Here is a 22,507-nt window from a genome sequence, read left to right on the forward strand (position 1 = left end):
CTGAAGAACTGGATATTTATTGGACTCTTTGCAGTCTGAAGTCGTTTGTATGTGTGTTCCTGGGAAGATTTCTCAGATATTTAAAGGAATTTGGGTGTTGTGATCTAAGTTTTTGATCACTGTAGTTATATATACATTAGGGAGCAACCCAAGCCCAGTAATGCTGTGGCTCTTAAAGACTCATACAGGTACTTCCTTGGTGGTCTTGGATAAGATCTGGAAGAATTATCTGGATTGCCAAACAAAAACTCTTGTTCTCTTTCTAGTTTCCCCTAGACAAACAGTCTCTTTTTCTCTCTGTGATGAGCTACATATAGTTGGGGGAAGGGTGGCACAAGCATCCCTGTGGCCACCACCACTGGAACTGTGCTAGGTCAGACCTAAAGCCAGCACAGAACTGGGGCTCAACCAAGTCTTTCAGTAACCACTGCCTTGCTATCATCTATGTTCACTTGAGCTTGCAGGGCTCTAAAATCAGCAGGTGGTGAAGCCAGTCAGGCTTGTTTTCTTTTCTTCCGTGTGGCAAGTTCCCCCCGGTTCTAGGTAGGTCAAGAGATGCCATCCAAGAGTCAGCACTTTGAGTCAGTTACTTTAGGAATCTACCTGGTGCTCTATTCTACTGTAGCTGAGCTAGTTCCCAAACTACAAAACAAAGTCCTTCCCATACTTTCCTCCTTTATCCACAAGCAGAGAAGTCTCTCCCCATCACTATCACTACCTCATTTATGTGGTAAGTGAGTATTGCCTGGTTACCTCTGATGTTTATTCAAGGACCCAGGGCTCTTCAGTCAGCTTGTGGTATATGCTGCCAGGCCTAGGACTCTCCCTTCAGTGAAGGGAGCCCCCCTCTGGCTGAGGGATGGTACAGCAATGCCATCTCAGAGCCAAGACCAAGGCCTGGAATCTGAGAACCCTGGGTGCTTTACCCTACTGGGGCCAAGCTGGTACTTAACCTGTAAAACAAAGTCCTCTTTACTCTTCCTCCCTTTTCCTCAAGCAGGAGTCCCTAGCCATAGTCATCACAGCTGGGAATGTGCTGGGTCACATCTGAAGCCAGTATGTCTCTGAGTATCAACCAAGGGTACTGCTTGGGTATCACTGCTGATTATTCAGTATCTGAGGGACCTTTAGCTAGGAGATAATGAATCCTGCTAGGACTGCAGGACAATAGGTTCCCTTCTGGCCCAGGGTATGTCTAGAAATATTGTCCGAGAGCTAGGCCCTGGAATGGGGCCAAAGGATTCTGCCTTATGCCCAATTCTACTGTAGGTAAACTGGTATCAAAGTTGAAAAAAAAAAGTCCTCTTTACTTGTCTCTCTCTTCTCTTCAAATAGGAGGTAGAAATCTCTCTTGGAACTGCAAGCTATGTTGCCTAGTGTGTGTGAGGAGTGATGCAAACCCTCTCTTGGCTGCTTGTCTCGCATCTCATTAAGTTGTGCACTCCCAACCCCATCAACTCCACTGTCTCTGAGCCAGCACAGCACCAGAACTTGCCCACAGATTGCAGACCTTGTGGCCTAAACTGGCTTTCAAGTTAATTTAGGCCCCCTAGAGCACTTTAGCCCTGGCTAAGGTGGTGAGGCTTGTTAGAACTCAGGCTCTGACCACTGGGATGGGCAATTTCCCTATGGCTATATCTGGTCTCAATGCACACTCCATGGGCACTGGCTGATTTCCACCCAGTGTTGCTTTCCATTATGACAGGGCAGCACTGAGTTTAAATGCAAAGTCCCACAGTTACTGTGCTATCTCTCCCAAGTGCAGATTCTCTCTACATGCCATGTGGCCACTGCCAGAGTAGGGGGGAAGGGTGATGTTGGCAATTGAAGACTCGCTTTCCTACCTCTTGAGTGCCTCCTTCATTGATACAAAGATTAAACCAAACATTTTGATTATTCACTTGATTTTTGGTTCTTATGAAGATGATTATTTTGTACAGATAGTGGTTCCATTGGTTTTTCTACAAGGAGAATGATCAGTAGAGGTTTCTATTCTGCTACCTTGCTGTACCTCTTTCAATCAGTATTTCCACTTTTAAGAGTAATTGTTGTTTGTTTTTAAATAAAAATCTTTAAACTTCCTTATATATTATTTCAGCTGTAGTCTATTTAACTTCCTTATATATTATTTCAGCTGTAGTCTATTTATCTTATATGAAATGACATTCAATGCTTTTTTTAACTTCATATTTGAATTTTTGATTCAAGTATTATTTATGAGAGTATTTTTTGATTCCCAGAAAAATTTCCTCATTTTTATTACTCATTTCTAATATTATTGGAGTAAGAGTATCTGATCTTCAAAAATTATTTCTTTAAAATAGAGGTCTTCTATAATGGCTGAGTGAGGGACTTGGCAACTCCTCTCTCCAAAGAGTAATTGTAAAACTGAACAAAATTTCCAAAAATTACCATCTTAAGACTAGAAATTGACTAAGAGCATACAACAAAATAAAAAGTACTTATTGATGAAACAGTAATAAATATAAATAAGAACACTGGGTAGTTTGTAGCATTTTAGCCTGGTGCTGCTCCTACTACCAATGGCCCCCTCATAACCCCTACCACTTCTACCTACACGGTGCAAAAGTTCTACTATGGCATAGCAGACTGAAGTGACATCAGACGGCAACTTCAATTCACAGGAAGAAAATATGAGTAACAGAAATTATAAATATGTACATTAATTTCAAAGTCTATAAGAATATATTTCCTCCTCAATCTCTTTAAAAACAATAACTGTAGCACTCTTTTGTTTGGTTAAAATACCATATATAGATGCAACATAGAGTAACAATAGGACAAAGGAAGGTAGAGGCATTTAAGTTATACTGGAGCAAAATTATATATTTTACTGCAATAAAGGTAGTATTAATTTGAAATAAAATGTGACAAGATATATATTGTAGTACATAGAGGAACCACTGAGAAAATAACAAAAATAAGGTAAAAAGCAAGAAAGAAATCAAAAGGTAGACTAGAAAATACCTGTTTAATATAAAAGGATGTGGTGTAGGAGAACTATAGGGAAAATGCACGTGATACATAAAAATTCCAAAGAAAAACAGTGGATATAAGTCCAGATATATGAAGAACAATTTTAAATGTGAATGGATTAAATATTTCAATTAAAAGACAAGTGTTTGGTTCATGCCTGTAATCCCAGCACTTTGGGAGGCTGAGGCGGGTGGATCATGAGGTCAAGAGATCAAGACCATCCTGGTCAACATGGTGAAACCCCGTCACTACTAAAAAAATACAAAAAATTAGCTGGGCATGGTGGTGCGTGCCTGTAATCCCAGCTACTCAGGAGGCTGAGGCAGGAGAATTGCCTGAACCCAGGAGGCGGAGGTTGCGGTGAGCCGAGATCACACCATTGCACTCCAGCCTGGGCAACAAGAGCGAAACTTCGTCTAAAAAAAAAAAAAAACAAAACAAAAAAAGACAAGTGTTTTCAGATTAACTTAAAAATAGCAAAACATAAGTTCTAATAAATCTGTCTACAAGACAAACTTTGTAATTCAGAGATGTGAATCAGCTAAAAGTAAAATAACAGAGACAATTTGACTTCCTCCTTTCCTAATTGAATACCATTTATTTCTTTTTCTTGCCTGATTGGTCTGGTTCAAACTTCCAATACTATATTGAATAGGAGTGGTGAGAGAGGGCATTCTTGTCTAGTGCCAGATTTCAAAGGGAATGCTTTCAGTTTTTGCCCATTCAGTATGATACTGGCTGTGGGTTTGTCATAAATAACTTTTATTATTTTGAGATATGTTCTGTCGATACTTAGTTTATTGAGAGCTTTTAGCACAAAGGGCTGTTGAACTTTGTTGAAGGCTTTCTCTGCATCTATTGAGATAATCATGTCGTTTTTGTCTTTGGTTCTGTTTATGTGGTGAATTACGTTTATAGACTTGCATATGTTGAACCAGCCTTGCATCCCTGGAATGAAGACTACTTGATTGTGATGAATAAGCTTTTTGATGTGCTGTTGCAATCAGTTTGCCAGTATTTTATTGAAGATTTGTGCATCTATGTTCATCATGGATATTAGCCTGAAGTTCTCTTTTCTTGTTGAGTCTCTGACATGATTGTAGATTTAGAAGACCCTATTGTCTCAGCCCAAAATCTCCTTAAACTGATAAGCAACTTCAGGAAAGTCTCAGGATACAAAATAAATGTGCAGAAATCACAAGTATTCCTATACACCAATAACAGACTTAAAGAGAGCCAAATCAGGAACGAACTGCCATTCCCAATTGCTACAAAGAGAATAAAAGACCTAGGAATACAATTAACAAAGGATGTAAAGGACCTCTTCAAGGAAAACTACAAACCACTGCTCAACGAAATAAGAGAGGAGACAAACAGATGGAGAAATATTCCATGCTCATGGTTAGGAAGAATCAATATCGTGAAAGTGGCCCTACAGCCCAGAGTAATTTATAGATTCAACACTATCCCCATCAAGCTACCTATGACCCTCTTCAGAGAACTGGAAAAAAATCACCTTAAACTTCACATGGAAGCAAAAGAGAGCATGCATAGCCAAGTCAATTATAAGCAAAAACAACAAAGCTGGAGGCATCACACTACCTGACTTCAAACTATACTACAAGCCTACAATAATCAAAACAGCACAGTACTGATACCAAAACAGAGATATAGACCAATGGAACAGAACAGAGGCCTCAGAGGCAACGCCACACATCTACAACCATCTGATCTTTGACAAATCCTACAAAAACAAGCAATGGGGAAAGGATTCCCTGTTTAATAAATGGTGTTGGCAAAACTGGCTAGCCATATGCAGAAAGCAAAAACTGGACCCCTTCCTGACACCTTACATTAAAATTAACTCCAGTTGGATTAAAGACTTAAACATAAGACCTAACACCATAAAAACTTTAGAAGAAAACCTAGGCAAAGCCATTCAGGACATAGGCATAGGCAAGGACTTCATGACTATAACACCAAAAGCATTGGCAACAAAAGCCAAAATAGACAAATGTGATCTAATTAAATGCCAGAGCTTCTGCACAGCAAAAGAAACAATCATTAGAGTGAACTGGCAACCAACAGAATGAGAAAAAAATTTTGCAATCTACCTATCTGACAAAGGACGTATATCTACAATCTACAAAGAACTAAAACAGATTTACAAGAAAACAACAAATCCATTCAAAAGTGGGCAAAGGATATTAACAGACAGTTTTCAAAAGAATACATATATGAGGTCAACAAACATATGAAAAAATGCTCATCACCACTGGTCATTAGAGAAATGCAAATCAAAACCACATTGAGATACCATCTTACGCCAGTTAGAATGGCGATCATTATAAAATCTAGAGACACAGATGCTGGAGAGGATGTGGAGAAATAGGAACGCTTTTACACTGTTGGTGGGAGTGTAATTTAGTTCAACCATTGTGGAAGGCAGTGTGGCGATTCCTCAAGGACCCAGAAATAGAAATTCCATTTGACCCAGCAATCCCATTACTGGGTATATATCCAAAGGATTATAAATCGTTCTATTATAAGGACACATGCAGACATATGTTCATTGCAGCACTGTTTATAATAGCAAAGACTTGGAACCAACCCAAATGCCCATTGATGATAGACTGGACAGGGAAAATATTGCACATATACACTGTGGAATACTATGCAGCCATAAAAAATGACAAGTTCGTGTCCCTTGTAGGGACATGGATGAACCTGGAAACCATCATTCTCAGCAAACTGACACAAGACCAGAAAATCAAACATGGCATATTCTCACTCATAAGCAGGTGCTGAACAATAAGAACACATGGACACAGGGAAGGGAGCATCACACACTGAGGTCTGTTGGAGGGGACTAAGGGAGGAACAGTGCGGGGTAGGGAGTTGGGGAGGGATAACATGGGGAGAAATGCCAGATATAGGTGATGGTGATGGAGACAGCAAACCACATTGCCATGTATGTACCTATGAAACAATCCTCCATGTTCTTCACATGTACCCCAGAACCTAAAATGCAATAAAATATAAATAAATAAATAAACAAAAGTAAAATAATGCAAAAATACCATAATAAGACTAATTATAAAAAGCTGGAGTGGCTATACTAATATCAGACAAAATTGGCTTTTAAGATAAAATATGTTACTGAAACAAAGACAAAAAATTTACAGTGTTGAAATAATCAATTTATCAGGTACACATAACAAGTCTAAACATGTGTACATCCAACAAAAATGCCCCTAAAATACATGATGTAAAAAACGGCACAATTGAAGGAAGAAGTAGACAATTCAATAGTAATAGTTGTGGACTTTAATGCCACACTCTCAATAATAGGCAGAATGTCAACACAATAAATCAACAAACATACTGAAGATTATAGGAACCTTATCAACCAACTTTACTTAACTGATGTTTCTGGAAAAATTAACCCAATATGAGAATGAAATTTCTTCACATGAAACATTCTCCAGGCTATATCTCATAAACAAGGCTATAAAATAAGTTTCAATAAATTTATAATAATTGAAATCAACAATGTATGTTCAGTAATCATGATAAAATTAAATGAGAAATCAATAAGAGAAGAAAATCTTGGAAATTCAAATATATTTAATAAATTTATTATTTCTAAATAACCATGGGGACAAGAATAAATCACCAAAGCAATAATAAATTATTTGAGTTGAATGAAAACACAACATATAAAACTTTATGAGATGTAGCTAAAGCATTGCTTAGATAAAAAATATAGCTGCAAATGTCTACATCAGAAAATAAGAAATATCTCAAATCAAAATCCAAGCTTCCACTTCAGAAATTTGAGGTGGGGTGGGGAAGGAGGGAGGAGGGTAAAGGAATCCCATAGCAAGCAAAATGAAAGGAATAAAGATTAAAGTGGAAATCAGAGAAATAAAAAACTAGAAAAATAGTAGGAAAAATTTATAAAATCATTGATTCCTTGAAAATATCAACAAAATGGCTAAGTAAAACAAAAGAAGCCATATATTGCTAAAATAAAAAGAGATTACATTACTAAGGACCTTACAGAAATTAAAAATATCATCCAGAATCTATAAAGAACTTAAACAAATTTACAAGAAAAAAACAACCCCATCAAAAAGTGGGACAAGATGTGAACAGACACTTCTCAAAAGAAGACATTTATGCAGCCAACAAACATATGAAAAAATGCTCATCATCACTGGTCATTAGAGAAATGCAAAACAAAACCACATTGAGATACCGTCTCACACCAGTTAGAATCGTGATCATTAAAATATCAGAAGACAACAGATGCTAGAGAGGATGTGGAGAAATAGGAATACTTTTACACTGTTGGTGGGAATGTCAATTAGTTCCACCACTGTGGAAGACAGTGTGGGAATTCCTCAAGGATCTAGAAATAGAAATATCATTCGACCATGCAATCCCATTATTGGGGATATACCGAAAGGATTATAAAGTATTCTCTTTATAAAGACACATGCACACATAGGTTTATTGCGGCACTGTTCGCAACAACAAAGAATTGGAACCAACCCAAATGCCCATCAATTATAGACTGGATAATGAAATATGGCACATATATACCCTGGAATACTATACAGCCACAAAAAAGGATGAATTCATGTCCTTTGCTGGGTCATGGATGAGGCTGGAAACCATCATTCTCAGCAAACTAACACAAGAACAGAAAATCAAACACTGCATGTTCTTACTCATGAGTGGGTGATGAACAATGAGAACACATGGACACAGGGACGGGAACATCACACACTAGGGCCTCTTGCGGGGTGGGGGGCTAAGGGAGGGATAACAGGGCATGGGGGGATAGGGGAGAAATACCATTAGGAGAAATACCTAATGTAGATGATGGGGTGATGAATGCAGTAAACCATCATGGCATGTGTATACCTATGTAACACACCTTCATGTTCTGTACATGTACCCCAGAGCTTAAAGTATATTTTTTAAAAGAGCAGACTCCCAGTCCCACCCCAAATTACAAAAAAAAAAAAAGAAAATCTGAGAAATAGTATTATGCCAACAAATTGGAAAATGTAGATGAAATGGACAAATTCCTTAAATGACACTAATTACCAAAACTAACTTAAGAAGAAATAGAAAACATAGATAGATCTGTAACAAGTAGCAAAACTGAATTCACAATTTAAAATATTCCCATAGATAAAATCTAAGGCCCAGATGGCTTCACTGGTGAATTCTACTAAACATTTAAGGAAGAAATAATACCAATCCTTCACATAGCCCTCCAGAAATAGAGAAGGACACACATCCCAATTCATTCTATAAGACCAAGTTGTTTTGCCATTATGCCAGATGGTGGCTACACAGAAAGTTTCTTAGCACAGCAGTGAGCATCTTTCCAAGGTACCTCTCTGGAATCCTACTGAGCAGCTTACTGGCTATTTCAAGAATAAAGAATTTCTCAAGAATCCATAAAGAAGAAAGAGATCTAATATATATATAGATCTAATATGTGTGTGTGTGTGTGTGTGTGTGTGTGTGTGTATATATATATATACTAGAAATAATAAAAATTCCTCAGGAACTGTGATTTTTGTGTTGGAATTATTTCTTAATTTGAGTATTAATGAGTTCTATCTAACTTCTTACACGCCACTCACAATTTTCCTTTTACTTTGGTTATTCCAGTCAATTTCTCAGAGGCAGACGGGGAGGCCTGTTCTTAGTAATTATTTTGTTAACTGTAAGTGCAAAATGTCCTTAGCCTTCTTCATTCTTTCTACTCTTTTCACTACCATTCAGTAGAATTTATTATGGCTAAAGGAAAAACCATTTTGATTCATTTTATACTATAACTCAAACCTTAAGCAGCTGAAGTGGGAAACTTTGAGTCTTATCTGCCAAACCTCATGATGGTTCTTTATTTACATCATCAAGCACTGAATTAAGTTTATTGTTTTACTGCCATTTGTTAAAAATATGTTAAGTATTTTAAGGGTGAAATATTTACGTCTATTTCTTGCATTCATGATTGCTTTTGTTTTCAACTTTTGGCTCCTAAGGGGCAGGAGACATGCCTTTACAATGATCTAAATAAAAATCATATATACCTAATAGACAATATATCTAATATAATTACAGGGGAAAAATCGTCTCTTTAAATTTTTTAAATTCATTCCTATTTTATTTGCAACACTTTTAAAAATTAAACAACAAATTAAATTGCTACTGCACATTTTACATAACCAACACCTTTCTACATACCATAAAACTATATATGTAAAATGTTAAACTGTAAATGACAAAAGTATGATGGCTTTGGGAAAATAAAATGTATAATATGACTTCAAACTCTTCAGTGGAAGGAGGGAAGGAGGGAGGGAAGGAAGGAAACAGCAAGAAGTTAAGAAGGGAAGTAATGACGACTGGCCAGTATTCATGCAATTGCATAAACCAAAATTTTTAGCGTCATCCATCATATGCTTCTTTTTCTTATCACAACAACCACTACCCATTTGCTGACCAAATTCTCTGTATTTTACCCATAAATACCTTTTTTTTGGATCCCTACATCTATATTTTATTCCAGGCCCTTATGACTCACCTAAACTATTTTAGTAACCCAAGATTGATGGCTTTCATTTTCCCTTGTTTAAACTTTTATTCCACATAACTATAGAGTAACATCTCATGACATCTCTTCTGTGCTTACACACTTGCAATGGTTTGCCACTACTTGTAACAAATGACAACATTTCTTGATATAAATACTGATGGTAAAGAAAGAACAACATTAATGTCTTATTATAACTCACAGATAAAATTAAAGTACAAGTCAAAATGGCATAAAAATTGTAAAGATGATATAATGGAGGTGGAATTTAAAATTTTATATGGTCAAGAAGACGAGCAAAGGTACTAATTAGATAAAAATATATTAAAGTAACTAAGTATATTTTAATTGCCAGAACTAACAATTCTTCAAAATTGGAAAGATAGAGTGTATCTTCCAAAACTGTAGAGGGGGAAAACATACAAGCATAAAAACTAAATTCCAAACAAGGCAAGAAATATGAGGGAGAACACTGACAGAACAGGAGAGAAAAGCAAAAAGCAAAAATAACCCAATGCATATAATACTCCAAACATCAAGAATAGCATTCAGTGTAAATAGTCCAAATGTGATAGTTAATATAAAAATTGTCAGACTGGGTTTAAAAAACCAAACTCTGTTATTTATGAGATAAACAGATAAAGATAAATGTATAGAAAGATTATAACAAAATGCATAGAAAATAAATACGTAAAAACCAAACATGAAACAGACAAGTGTAAATATATCTGATATAGTAAACTTTAGGCCATAAAGATTGTTAGAAGAACTGAAAGTCATTTCATAAAGATAAATGATTAAATTGACAGATTAACATAATGATTTAAAATTTTTATGCAACTAATAACATAGCTCAAAATATATACAGCAAAATTTGACCTAACTATAATGAAATAATAATACATCTACAATGACAGTGAGAGATGTTAGTGCACTTCTCCCAGTGACTGATAAAACCAGTAATCCCAAAATTAATAAGGAATAGAAAAGCTGAACACCACCTAACCTATGACTTAATAGAAATACAAATAATATCCTAGTCAATAACAACAGAGGTGACTTTTTTTTTTTGAGACAGAGTCTTGCTCTGTCACCAGGCTAGAGTGCAGTGATGTGATATATGCTCACTGCAACCTCAGCCTCCTGAGTTCAAGCAATTCTCCTGCCTCAGCCTCCCAAGTAGCTGGGACTACAGGCATGTGTGTACCACATCCAGCTAATTGTTTGTATTTTTAGTAGAGAAGGGGTTTCATCATGTTATCCAGGATGGTCTCGATCTCCTGACCTCGTGATGCACCCACCCTGGCCTCCCAAAGTGCTGATATTACAGGTGTGAGCCACCATGCCCAGCCAGAGACCACTGTTTTTTTTTTTAAGCACACATGAAAAGCATAGGCTATAAGCAAATCTCAGCGAAATTCAAAGTCAAAGGACTGAAGTCATATAGAACATGACTTCCTACTAAAAGGCAATTAAACTTATTTTCCCTGCCCTATGATATATTCACACCAAATAAGTTATTATCATATCAATGTGAAATATCCTTCTCTACCTCAGTAACTTTACACATGCTATACTTTGACTAGAATTAAATCCTTCACCACTAATCCCACTCCTCTAGCACCATATCCTTTCCAAGGTAAAAACATACACATTCCAAACTTGCTGAAATTTTTAAATTTTTGGAAAAACTCAATTAATTAAATATAACCTTTATGAAGTCCTTCTTTACAACCTCACCCCATCAGAATTAATTTTATGCCCACAAAGTTGGCTGAATATTTGTCTAATGTAATATTTATCATAATAGATAAAATACTGTTTCTATAACTGAACTATTATCTTCTTATAATGAAGAAACATAATTTGCATCTATTTGTAGTCTCAACACCTAAAACAACTAAAGCACTTAAGACACAGCAAGCAACTAATGTAGTAACATCATGGAACTATGTTTTCTTTGGCTGTCAAGATGTTCAAAACTAAATTTGTAGCTCCACTCTTGTTATCTATTCTAACTTATATATTCAGTAGTAAAATTTTAAAAATATACTTCAGTTTCTTAATAGTACATGACAGATTATCTATTCAAAATACAAATAAGCTGATGATTCTAAAAATAAGCACGATTAGATGGCAATGTTGCATCTATAAAACATGGTTTGAGCTAATATTGTACATAAAAGTATAACTATGGCTTTTTCAAGAAAAAAATTCAGTTTGCCTGTATTGCCACAAAAACAGTAGCTAGAAAATATGAATGGGCAGATATATTGCTTGAATTGTTTCTAAAAGTTTTAAAATTTCTGAATGTAATGTTTTAAACACACCAATGTAGACATTAATTTATTCAAGAGTTATTTATGAATATCTAGTATTTTTAAGATGCAGATAATTTAATTCAATACTTTTTATTTGTAAATATGTATTAGATACATATTTTGTTTGATAAAAATGTTCTTCTAATTTTTACAACAATTTTATGTCACTTTTATCCAAAATTATGAGTTACATAAAACTAAAAAAAAAAAAAAACCAGATATTATTTTGGTAAAATGTTAGACTCATTTTGTTGCTTTATGAAAAATTTTTCCCAGTCCACTTCTGTTTTCCACTATTAAAAGATAACTGGAATATAAACTCAAAAGGAGTTTCATAATTTAATCCTGGAGAGATTAAATTGAGAATTACCACTTCTTCTCCTAAATAATTCTCACTCTTGCCACTCTTTTTAAAGGCACTGAGTAATATTATTCTGGATAATATTCCATTTATACACACACACACATACACACACACACACACTCAATAAATTGTCTATCTGTTTATTCCTTGATGGGCATTTGGGTTGGTTCCATATCTTGGCTACTGTGAATAATGTCACAATGAACGTGGGAGTGCATATATCTTTACAAAGTTTACCTTTGAGTTAGTAAATATCACAGATATAGGGCTGACTGTTAAAGTAGCTTAAATTTCAGTTCATGTGTTACATACAATTTCATGGGAATTTTGTATTTTTTAAAGGGTAATTATTCCTGGAATGGCCAAAAGTGCTTACTTAAAAGAATGAGGGCTGTATTTATCTGAATCCATAAAGAAGACAGACAGAAGTGATCATGCTATTACAGCTTGAATTATCAGGGCATACATCAAGGCCATGCCACTTAATTTTGCTGCTCCTGAAACCTGCTGATGGATGTACTATTCATGCCTTAAGTGCAGGAAGACCCACAGGATTATTGGAATGGACCTTTTTATGCCACCAGTCTTCCAGTAAGTCTAATGAGGACAAGAAGTTAGCAATAAAGCCGGCTGTATGTGTATCTATGTAGAAGACCATTCATTTTGAAAGAAAGCAAACACAAAATATTCTGCTCCTAGTACCACTTCTAAAACATTAAAAACTATTTTCTAAAAAGACTAATATAAACATCTATTTTTTATTCTGAGTTTCAAAGAAGTCAAAATATATTGCAAAGTAATAGTTCAATTAATATTATTTGGAGTAAATTTTAAATAAAATAAGGAAATGATTTGGTCCAATTCTGACAACTTCAGCAGAGCCATTATTCAACTGGGTAAGATGAATGTGAGACACTATTTTATGGATAATATTTAATTATTAAAATTGTTTACCCAGTCACAAAATGTTCTTGATTCTTTAATAACATTTTAATAAAGATAGTTTTTGGTTGGTCAATGGTAGAAAAAAGCACATCTGTGTTTCAAGATAGCATTAAACGAAGTAAGGTAAATTTTGAAGATGCAAATTTTAGATAGTATTGCTTTGAATCCATACTTTGTCTTAACAGATGGTTAACAATCCCCACCTTACGCAATGCTAGACAATGTTTTAAATCATTGTCTATAACCAGGAAATTCACCTTATTAAACATTAATAAAAATGTTGGCATACATTTATTATTTAAAATATAATTTGCATTAAGAAACTTGTGCTAATGTTATCTTCAGGATACCTAAATTTTAAGGTAGGAATTAACCTAATCTTCATTATACATAAGTAATATAATCATTGCTGAACACACTCAGCATTCAGAATTACATAATTTACTATAACAAGTTTTAATAATCTTTTATGAATTATATAACTTTTAATCTCATAATTCCAAAATGAAGTCTCGAAAAGTATTCCATGGGTAGCTAAGGTAATACCATTGGAGCATTAGATGTAGTACTACAAAGTTGCCTATAATGCTTTCATATTATCAAATTATATTAAGTACATAATACATTTTTTATACTTAAAGTAAATCTTTAATTTAATTTTAAATGAGACTAATCATTTCTAGATTCACATTAGGTGTGATAATGCTGTTTTGAGTATTATAATAATTTATATTCCTGTAAGAACTAGTGAAGCATTAATGATGTACATTTAAAATGCATAAACAGATATTGCTATTTAATGTTTTGGCCTCAGAATCAACTATGATCCATTTATTCTTCACCTATTTGGGCACCTTTCAGTTGGTAACTCTTGTTTTTTCTCTTTTCTCCTTAACAAAGTGCCCTTATATCTGATAGAATTAGCTAACTTCCTAGATTATAATCAGTGTCTCTTCATTTGATAAGGAGGCTTATTTGCAACCATATTTGGCAAGATCCCAGGATAAGAACATATCAAATACTGCCAAAGTAATCAACAATGCAAATTTCTAAGTTAGTTATCATATGACAACCTAATCTAGAATGAATTTCTGTAGTCCAGTTTAACATGAAAACTTCCTTTATTTTCAATAGATTTTATATTTCAGGGAAACTAGATTGATATTTTTCTATCAACTTAAACATTAGACAAAAAAAGCGGTTGTATTTTTTTTGTTTTCACTTTCTTGGACACAGCTTCGAGCAATCCTCAAATTCAGAGGCCTGTAACAGTATTAAAAAAAAAAAAATCAGCCAAAAAAAAAATTTGCCAAATTATCTCCATTGTACCTTCCGTACCAGTCACAGTTAACAAACTTTTTCTATAAAAAGATAATCAGTCAGGTATGTAGGCATTAGAGTGTATATATGTTCTTATTCTTTTTTTTAACAATCCTTTTAAATTATAAAAACCATTATTCCTTATGCACACAATATGTCAGATTTTTCCTGCAGGCTATAGTTTGCCAACCTAATATCTGTATTTTATCCTAATTTATACATATATGTGTACACACACACACACACACACACACACTTTTCTCCCATTCTGCCTTAGAAATTTTTGAGAAAAAACGAAAAATAAGTGCACATACACACACACATATTTGGCACATATTTGGATAGACAAACATATATATACAAACAATTTTAAATTAAATTTGAAATATTTTTACCTACAGAAATATTACAGAGACCCCGTATCAGTCTTGTTTATTATAATATGGTCTATGGACACAAAAATAATTTAATGCACATTTATTAGAGGTATACAACATCCGAAAATCCTTCCGTTTAGGCTACCTCTACTAATGTTGTTATCACTAGTGTATGAATGACTTAAGAAAACAGAAATTTCATCTTTCGTTTCCTAAGAGCTAAGGCCACAGTCATATGATTTAGCTTTACCAATTCAATGTTTTGTTTTTGGATTTTCACTTTTTAGGAAACAATGCAAAAGCACAAGGAAAACATAAGGGTACTCATGACAGCTGCAGCAGAATGATGGGGAGACAAGCAGCCAATAGTAACAGAGAACTAGGAACACTCTGGTGGAGCCAGTTCTGCCATGCTTCTCATTGCTGTTCATTTTCCGAGGCCAGTTATTGTGTCTTCCTGAATTTTTTATGAGCTTCCTGAATAAACCTCTAACAAATTCTATTATTGTCTAAGTCATTTCCAGTTAGCTTCTGCTGTTTGCAAGTAAGAACTCTAGATACTACACATTCTAATCTTCTAAACTTATATGTGAGAAGGATTAAAAAAATTATTTGCTTTAATCAATTATGAAAGAAATAACTCATTAACTACTCATCAAACACATAATCAGGAAAATACTACAAGTATACTAGGCCTACAATCTAAATTTGAAAAGAGTTTTGTAAAATATTCCATTGCTAAAATATAACAATATACTTAGTTTTTTCTTAATTATATGTGTATTCAGTATTTAACTGTAGTATCTCTCTCCTTTTAAATCTAGTTTTAAAAATAAATCCTCGATTTTCTCTCTCATATCTACAAAGTAATTACATTTACCTCACAGAAATGCCGTGAGGATCAAATGAGTTAATAAACACAAGTGTACATTGAAAACTTCCTACAAAGTATACAGTTACATGCCATATAATAACGTTCCAGTCAACGACAGACTATATATACCCCACTGATCCCCATGAATTAATACTACCATATTTTCACCATATGTCTTGTCTATGTTTAGATACACAAATATTTATCATTATAAATATTATAATTTATGTTTTATAACATTTAAAACAATTTAAAATCTTACAATTGCCTACAAAATTTAGAATGGTAACATGCCGTACAGATTTGTGGCCTAGGACAATAGTGTATTCCACATAGCCTAGGTGTGTATTAGGCTATACAATCTAAGTTTGTCTAAGTGCTCTCTATGGTGCTCACACAATGACAAAATCACCTAACAATGTATTTCTCAGAATATATCCTTGTCATTAACCAGTGCATGACTATATTTCAGCAAAAATAATCTGTTAGGAATAAAATAATTTCATCATTTTATAATGTAGAACAGTATGCAATGTTAGTGTACCATTATAAATGTTCTACTATATGCCACTATATATGTGAAAATAATAATTCTATTAAAATATAAACTCCACAAGGGCAGTGAATTTGCATGTTTTGTCCACTGTTGTATCTGCAGGACCTAGAGAGGGCCTAACCTATGGTAGGCACTCAATAAATATTTGTAGAATGAACTGATAGATACAAATTCATAATGATATCATACCTATAGGGCAGGTAGTACACATTTGTATAATTTCATAACTTAGCTATGAAAAGTTTATTAAGAAATAATATTTTCCCAGGATCTAGCATGTGCTAGCAGAATAATAATATTATTTTATTTTATTTGGTTCTGATCCATGAGACATGGGTCTGAGTCCTGTGTCTATCACTTACAAGTTCTGTAACCTCAGGCAAGTAACTTGTGATTGTTTATAGGACCAAATGAGGTAAATTACATAAAATGTCTGGCACACAATGCCAAGCCAGAACTTGAATACATTATCTGATGATTCTACTCCAACGTCAATTTTGAATAACACCAAAAAATTCACAGTAACTAGGATAGTTGGTTAGACCTAAATAATTAATATTGTTTTATAGTAAAATCATCTTTAGAAGAATATCCTATGATTAGTCAGCGGAGGTGGCTCACACTTGCAATCCCAGCATTTTAGGAGGACAAGGCAGGCAGATTGCTTGGGCCCAGGAGCTGGAGACCAGCCTGCAACAAGGCAAAACTCCATCTCTACAAAAAATACAAAAATGAGCAAGGTGTGGCAGTGTGTGCCTGTGGTCCCAGCTATTTGGGAGGCTGAGGTGGAAGAATTGCAGGAGCGCAGGAAGGTGGAGGTTGCAGTGAGCCTAGATCAGGTCACTGCACTATATCCTGGACTACAGGTAAGACTCTATCAAAAGAAAAGAAATTGCCCATGAGCAATAAAAATTAAAAAGCAAATTTAATTTGGTATACTTAATCTCTAAAATTTTCTATGCTTATCATTATATTCTAAATATAATTCTAAAAAAAATTCTAAAAAATTCTAAAAATTCAAGAAAATTCTAAAAAAAATTCCAGATTAAATAAATAAATTTTTCTCTTTACTCTTTTTCTTTGATCAACCATGACAGATTCTAACTCATGATAAATAAAACATTTTAAGGAAATTTTCAAACCCAATTAATTTGATATTTGATAACATAAGTTGCTACCCTGACAATCACAGCATAAAATCAAAACGATTTTATGTCAAAATGTTAATTGTTTCAGGAGAGCTTTTCAATATCAACACAATATCCACAAAATGAAGTGAAAATGTCAGCAATCTTATAATTTAAAAGGCATGCATTATTGATAAAAACATGTTTTGGATACAGTTTTAACTGTTAGTCTGAGGGGGATTTCTTTATATGTGACTTGATGCCTTTCTCTTGCTGTCTCATTATAGAGACAATTATTCTTTTTGCTTTTGTCTTTTGTCAGTTTAACTATAATGTGTCATTAAGAAGACCTTTTGGGATTGAATCTATGAGGACTGTTAAGTTTTCTGTATGTAGGTCTATATGTCTTGCAAGACTTAAGATGTTTTTGGCTATTACTTCATTAAATAGGTTTTCTACATCTTTGCCCATCTTTTTTCCTTCTAGATCTTCTAAAATGTATTTGGTCATTTCTTTAAATTTCTCATTCAAGTCATGAATTGCTTTTCTATTTCTTTGTATTGTTTAACTATGTTCTTTTACATCTCATTTAGTTTCTTTAAAATCATTAAAAAAAATTTTCAGCCATTTCAAATATATTTTTTCCTTTAGAATCTGTTTATAGAGAATTATTGTGTTTCTTTGGAGGCATTATGTTTCCTGCTTTTTCACATTTCTTGTGTCCTTACATTGATATCTGTATATCAAGTGTGAACAGTTGTTTTTTTCAATTTTTTGTAGGGAAGTACGTTTTGATATCAATGCATCTATAGTGTTGCTTGGATAGGGTGCTTTGACTTTGAATCTGGTGGGTGTAGTGGAGTAGTCTCAGTATAATTTCTTTGACCATAATTAGCATTAATGATGTCTGTGAGTTCTTCAGTGCCTTAGGCTGCAGTTGTTGGTAGAGGCTGTGGCAAGACTTTGCTAGTGACAGAGACAGCAGGCAGGCCAGTCCTCAGTCACCAGCTGTGGTAGTGGTGGGCTAGACATGCTGGACCTTAGGCTTCCACATGGCATACATGGGTGGCAGTAGTTATAGTTGTGGTTGGGCCATTCCTTGGGTCTCCAGGCTGTTGTAGTTACAAAAGATATAGATAAAGATATGCATAGGGTGTGTTTTGGGGGAAGAAGCATAGAGCTTTCCTTGAGGAACCTTCACTTGTTCAGTTATTCAGTGAAAATTCTATTTTTAAAGTACTCTTGAGATAAGGTTAAATCCATCTAGGTAATCTACCTTAAGGTCAACTGATTAGTAAGTCATCTTAATTGCATATGCAAAATGTCATTTGTCCTGCAACATAACATGATGATTTGAGTAAGAGCATAGAACAAAAGCCATGTGGGTCACCTTGGAATTCTGTCTACCACATGTGAGATGAGATCAAATCAAATCAAATCTTAGTTACCTTGAAATCACGCGAAGTGAGGACACAATTGGCTTATAATAGGGACACATTATAGTCAACATGGTTCAGGGCAAAAGTGAGGAATGCCCATGGCATTATTTTCCTCTTTTATTCTGTTAATATAAGTGATTTTCTAATGTTAAACTAACCTTGTATTCCTGGAATAAACTTATATTGTTTATAAGGTATTATTTTTTCTATATCATTGGATCTAATTTTCTAATATTGTATTCATGATTTTTACATCTGTACTCATGAGACTGACCTGCAATTTTCTTTCTTAAAACATCCTTTTAAGATTTTGGTATTAAGGAATTGCTGGTCTCCCAAAATAATATGTAAAGTGTTTTTACTTGCTGGGAAATTTATGTAAGATGGCATTATATTTTCCTTACATGTATAGAATCATTCATCAGTAAATTTTTCCAGGCTCAACATCTCATTGTGATAAAGATTTCAAGGATGTATTCAATTTTTTAATATATGCACAACTATTTAGTATTTTTATTTCTTCCTTTGTCCGCTTGAAAACTGCATTTCTTCACATATTTTTTCATATCACATAAAAATAGTTTTTGGTATAAAGTTGTTCTTTATTCACTTTAATATCTGTAGACCAGTAGCAATATATCTTTTTACATTCTTTATATTGGTAATTTATATTTATTATTTTCTCTTTACTTTATCAGTCTTGCTAGATTATCATCAGTTTCCCTCCATAATGAATGAATTCTTAAATATATTGATTTTTGCATATGCATTTTCTCATGTTTATTGTACATTTGTATTATATTTCATTCATTTCTGGTACTATTTTTCTTATTCCCTTTTACTCTGTTTGGGTATAACTTGTGCTATTTTTCTATCTTCATGAGACAGATGCTTAGATTCTTGACATGCTAGCATTTTTCCTTTGTACATACATTCATTTATAGCTGCTAGGAAATTATTATTTTGTCTTTTGCTTTCAAATGTTTTGTGGCAGAAATTGCTGGACACCACCCAATTCCAACTCTCTTTTTAATCTTTAGTAACAGGAGACAAATTTCATACAGATGACAAAGTGATAAGATAGAAGATCCTATTTCTTAGCTGCCAGTGCACCCATATAACTAAATTCTGGCCAATGAAATGTAGTAAAGTGGAAGTGCAGTATTCTCAATAAGGGTGATTAAAATTGTTGTTATAGTGGGGAGACATGCCCCCTTTCTACAATTCAGTATTGCCTGTCTTCCCGCATAAAATCAGATGTAAAGATTGGAACTCTGGCAGCCATTTCGACCATAAATGACCTTGAAGATAAAACAATCTACCCACACAAAGTAGGACAGTAGACTGAAAAGTTAGAGGAAGCTTGAGTCCTCGATTTTGTACAGCATCACAGGCCTGGCCTTCTTGAACCATGGACTCTTCTCACATAAAAAACAAACTTCCACCTAGTTTAAGTCAAGATATTGGGGATCTCTCTTACAGAGAACTGAATTGAATAAGTAAAACACACAAATATATTTTCTTTTTTTAATTATCAAATTTACGAAAGCTTTTAGGAAATTGTAATATAGTCATGATTATGGGCCTCCTTATCTTGCTCCTCATTGGATAAAATAACATACTATTTTCTATTATTTTCCAATACATATATGAACATATTTTAATCATACTTACCAGAAAATGCAGTCTAATTATCTTAGACTTTTCATATAGTAAACTCTTGCTTCTGCTAAAACCTAGTTTATTATAGCCCTACACTTAGATGATTCCTACATTGACCCTACATGCAAAAAGAAATTTGTAATGATACAATCAATCAGAGTTAAACATTTGTCTTGGAAAAATAAGCTGAAATTTGTCTTTCTAAGACTTTCTCTCACTATACCTGATTCTTTTATTTATTTTACATACAGAAAATATTCAACAATTTGAAGTCAACTATTTGAATTGCCCTAAATTTAATATTTTGATACTTAAATATCCAAGTTCCCCTAATCATACCTCTCATGATATAATTATAGGATATTTACTTTCTCCTCACCTTCTATGTTTTAAAAAATAAATACTCATTTAATAAATATCACCTAAAATGTGAAAGTCACAGATATTTAGTTTGTCAGAAATAGTTATTGAATGATGCTTTTAACATGTAAACAATACTTTTTAAAGGCACTATGGGATAATATTTGTGGCAATGACATAGTTTTCTAATTTCTCCAGATTTCTTCATAAAAAACATACATAGCAACTAGAAGGCAACATTTTTAAAATATCTACAACACGGCTGAAAACGGTAGCTCAGGCCTATAATCCCAGCACTTTGGGAAGCCAAAGTGGGCAGATCACAAGGTCAGGAGATCGAGACCATCCTGGCCAACATGGTGAAACCCCATCTCCTCTAAAACTACAAAAAATTAGCCAGGTGTGGTGACACGCGCCTGTAATCCCAGCTACTCAGGAGGCTGAGGTGGAAGAATTGCTTGAACCTAGGAGGCGGAGGTTGCAGTGAGCTGAGATCACACCACTGCACTCCAGCCTGGGCAACACAACGAGACCACATCTCAAAAAAAATGTGTGTGTGTGTGTGTACATATATATCTACAACAGTACTATGTGACAAAGTATCCTGGGGAGATCCCAAATGTGACTGAGTGGGGAAAAATCAGTGACAACTATAAGCCCACTGTGGTGTTGGCAATTATGCAGGAGGAAACAGACAGAAGTAATGAGGCATTTGATGGATAGAAACAAAATAAATAGTAAGAACAGGAGCTAAATCCAGGGTGAGGTGGGATATGGGCGTTAGTGGTAAGATCTAAAGGATCTGAAGCATTCCGGGACTCTGAACCCCCAAAACTAACCAGTCAAAACTCCCTTATAGGTCAAATCCAAAGTGAGAATTTCCTGGGAATAGAATCCCAGTTGAGTAGCAGAGAAAAATGATGAAAAAAGAAAGAAAAAATATCAATATTAACAAGGAGGTGATAGAAGCCAGAGGCAGAGGTATCAGAAAGAGAACCCTGATATTTGTGGATACTACACAAACACAACAGGAGTAGTTTTAAATCCTGAAGAAAAGCTTGTTCTTAAAGTTGATAAAAACTAATTTTATAGACACGGCAATGCAGAAAAGTCACTATCTAATCCCTTACAGAATTACAGTAAAAAATAAAAGAGCATAATAACATGATTGTAGATAATGAAAGCAGGCTGGAAAGTGAAGCTTATAAAAAATAAAAATTACAACCTATTATTTCAAAATAAACAAAAAGATAGCAAAAAAATTATAAAAGATATATAAGAGCAAATTTAGAAATGCAGTAATAGAAATCAGAAAAAAATCAGTATTTGAAAACTCATTTTAGATATAAGACTAAACCAGAAGATTATAATTATAAATGAAAACAACAAAAAAAGTCCTAAGTGAAAGACTAAAATAAGAAATATTTTTTAAATTAAAAAGAAAATCAGTAGAAACAAGAACATCACTATAATAAATAAAGTAACTATTCAACAAAGTACTTCAAATATATATCTCCAGTATAATTATTTTAAAAATTCTGCAACA

General features: G+C 34.0%; 1 protein-coding gene across 3 annotated transcripts in view; it reads right to left on the reverse strand.

Moving 5' to 3' along the window:
* Positions 1–22,507, reverse strand: part of LRRIQ3 (leucine rich repeats and IQ motif containing 3) — a 287,561-nt gene that overhangs the window by 237,062 nt on the left and 27,992 nt on the right. For 2 of the 3 annotated variants that reach the window (XM_021667704.2, XM_012442746.2), the window contains exon 5: positions 5,977–6,018. The exons of the other annotated variant lie outside the window; for it this stretch is intronic. In XM_021667704.2, the coding sequence (XP_021523379.2) occupies positions 5,977–6,018 (42 nt within the window). The remainder of the gene's footprint in view (positions 1–5,976; positions 6,019–22,507) is intronic. 3 annotated transcript variants of the gene reach the window in all.

The sequence above is a fragment of the Aotus nancymaae genome, unplaced genomic scaffold (genome assembly GCF_030222135.1).
Source record: "Aotus nancymaae isolate 86718 unplaced genomic scaffold, 86718_ANA_hifiasm-v0.15.2.pri h1tg000007l, whole genome shotgun sequence".
NCBI lineage: Eukaryota > Metazoa > Chordata > Mammalia > Primates > Aotidae > Aotus > Aotus nancymaae.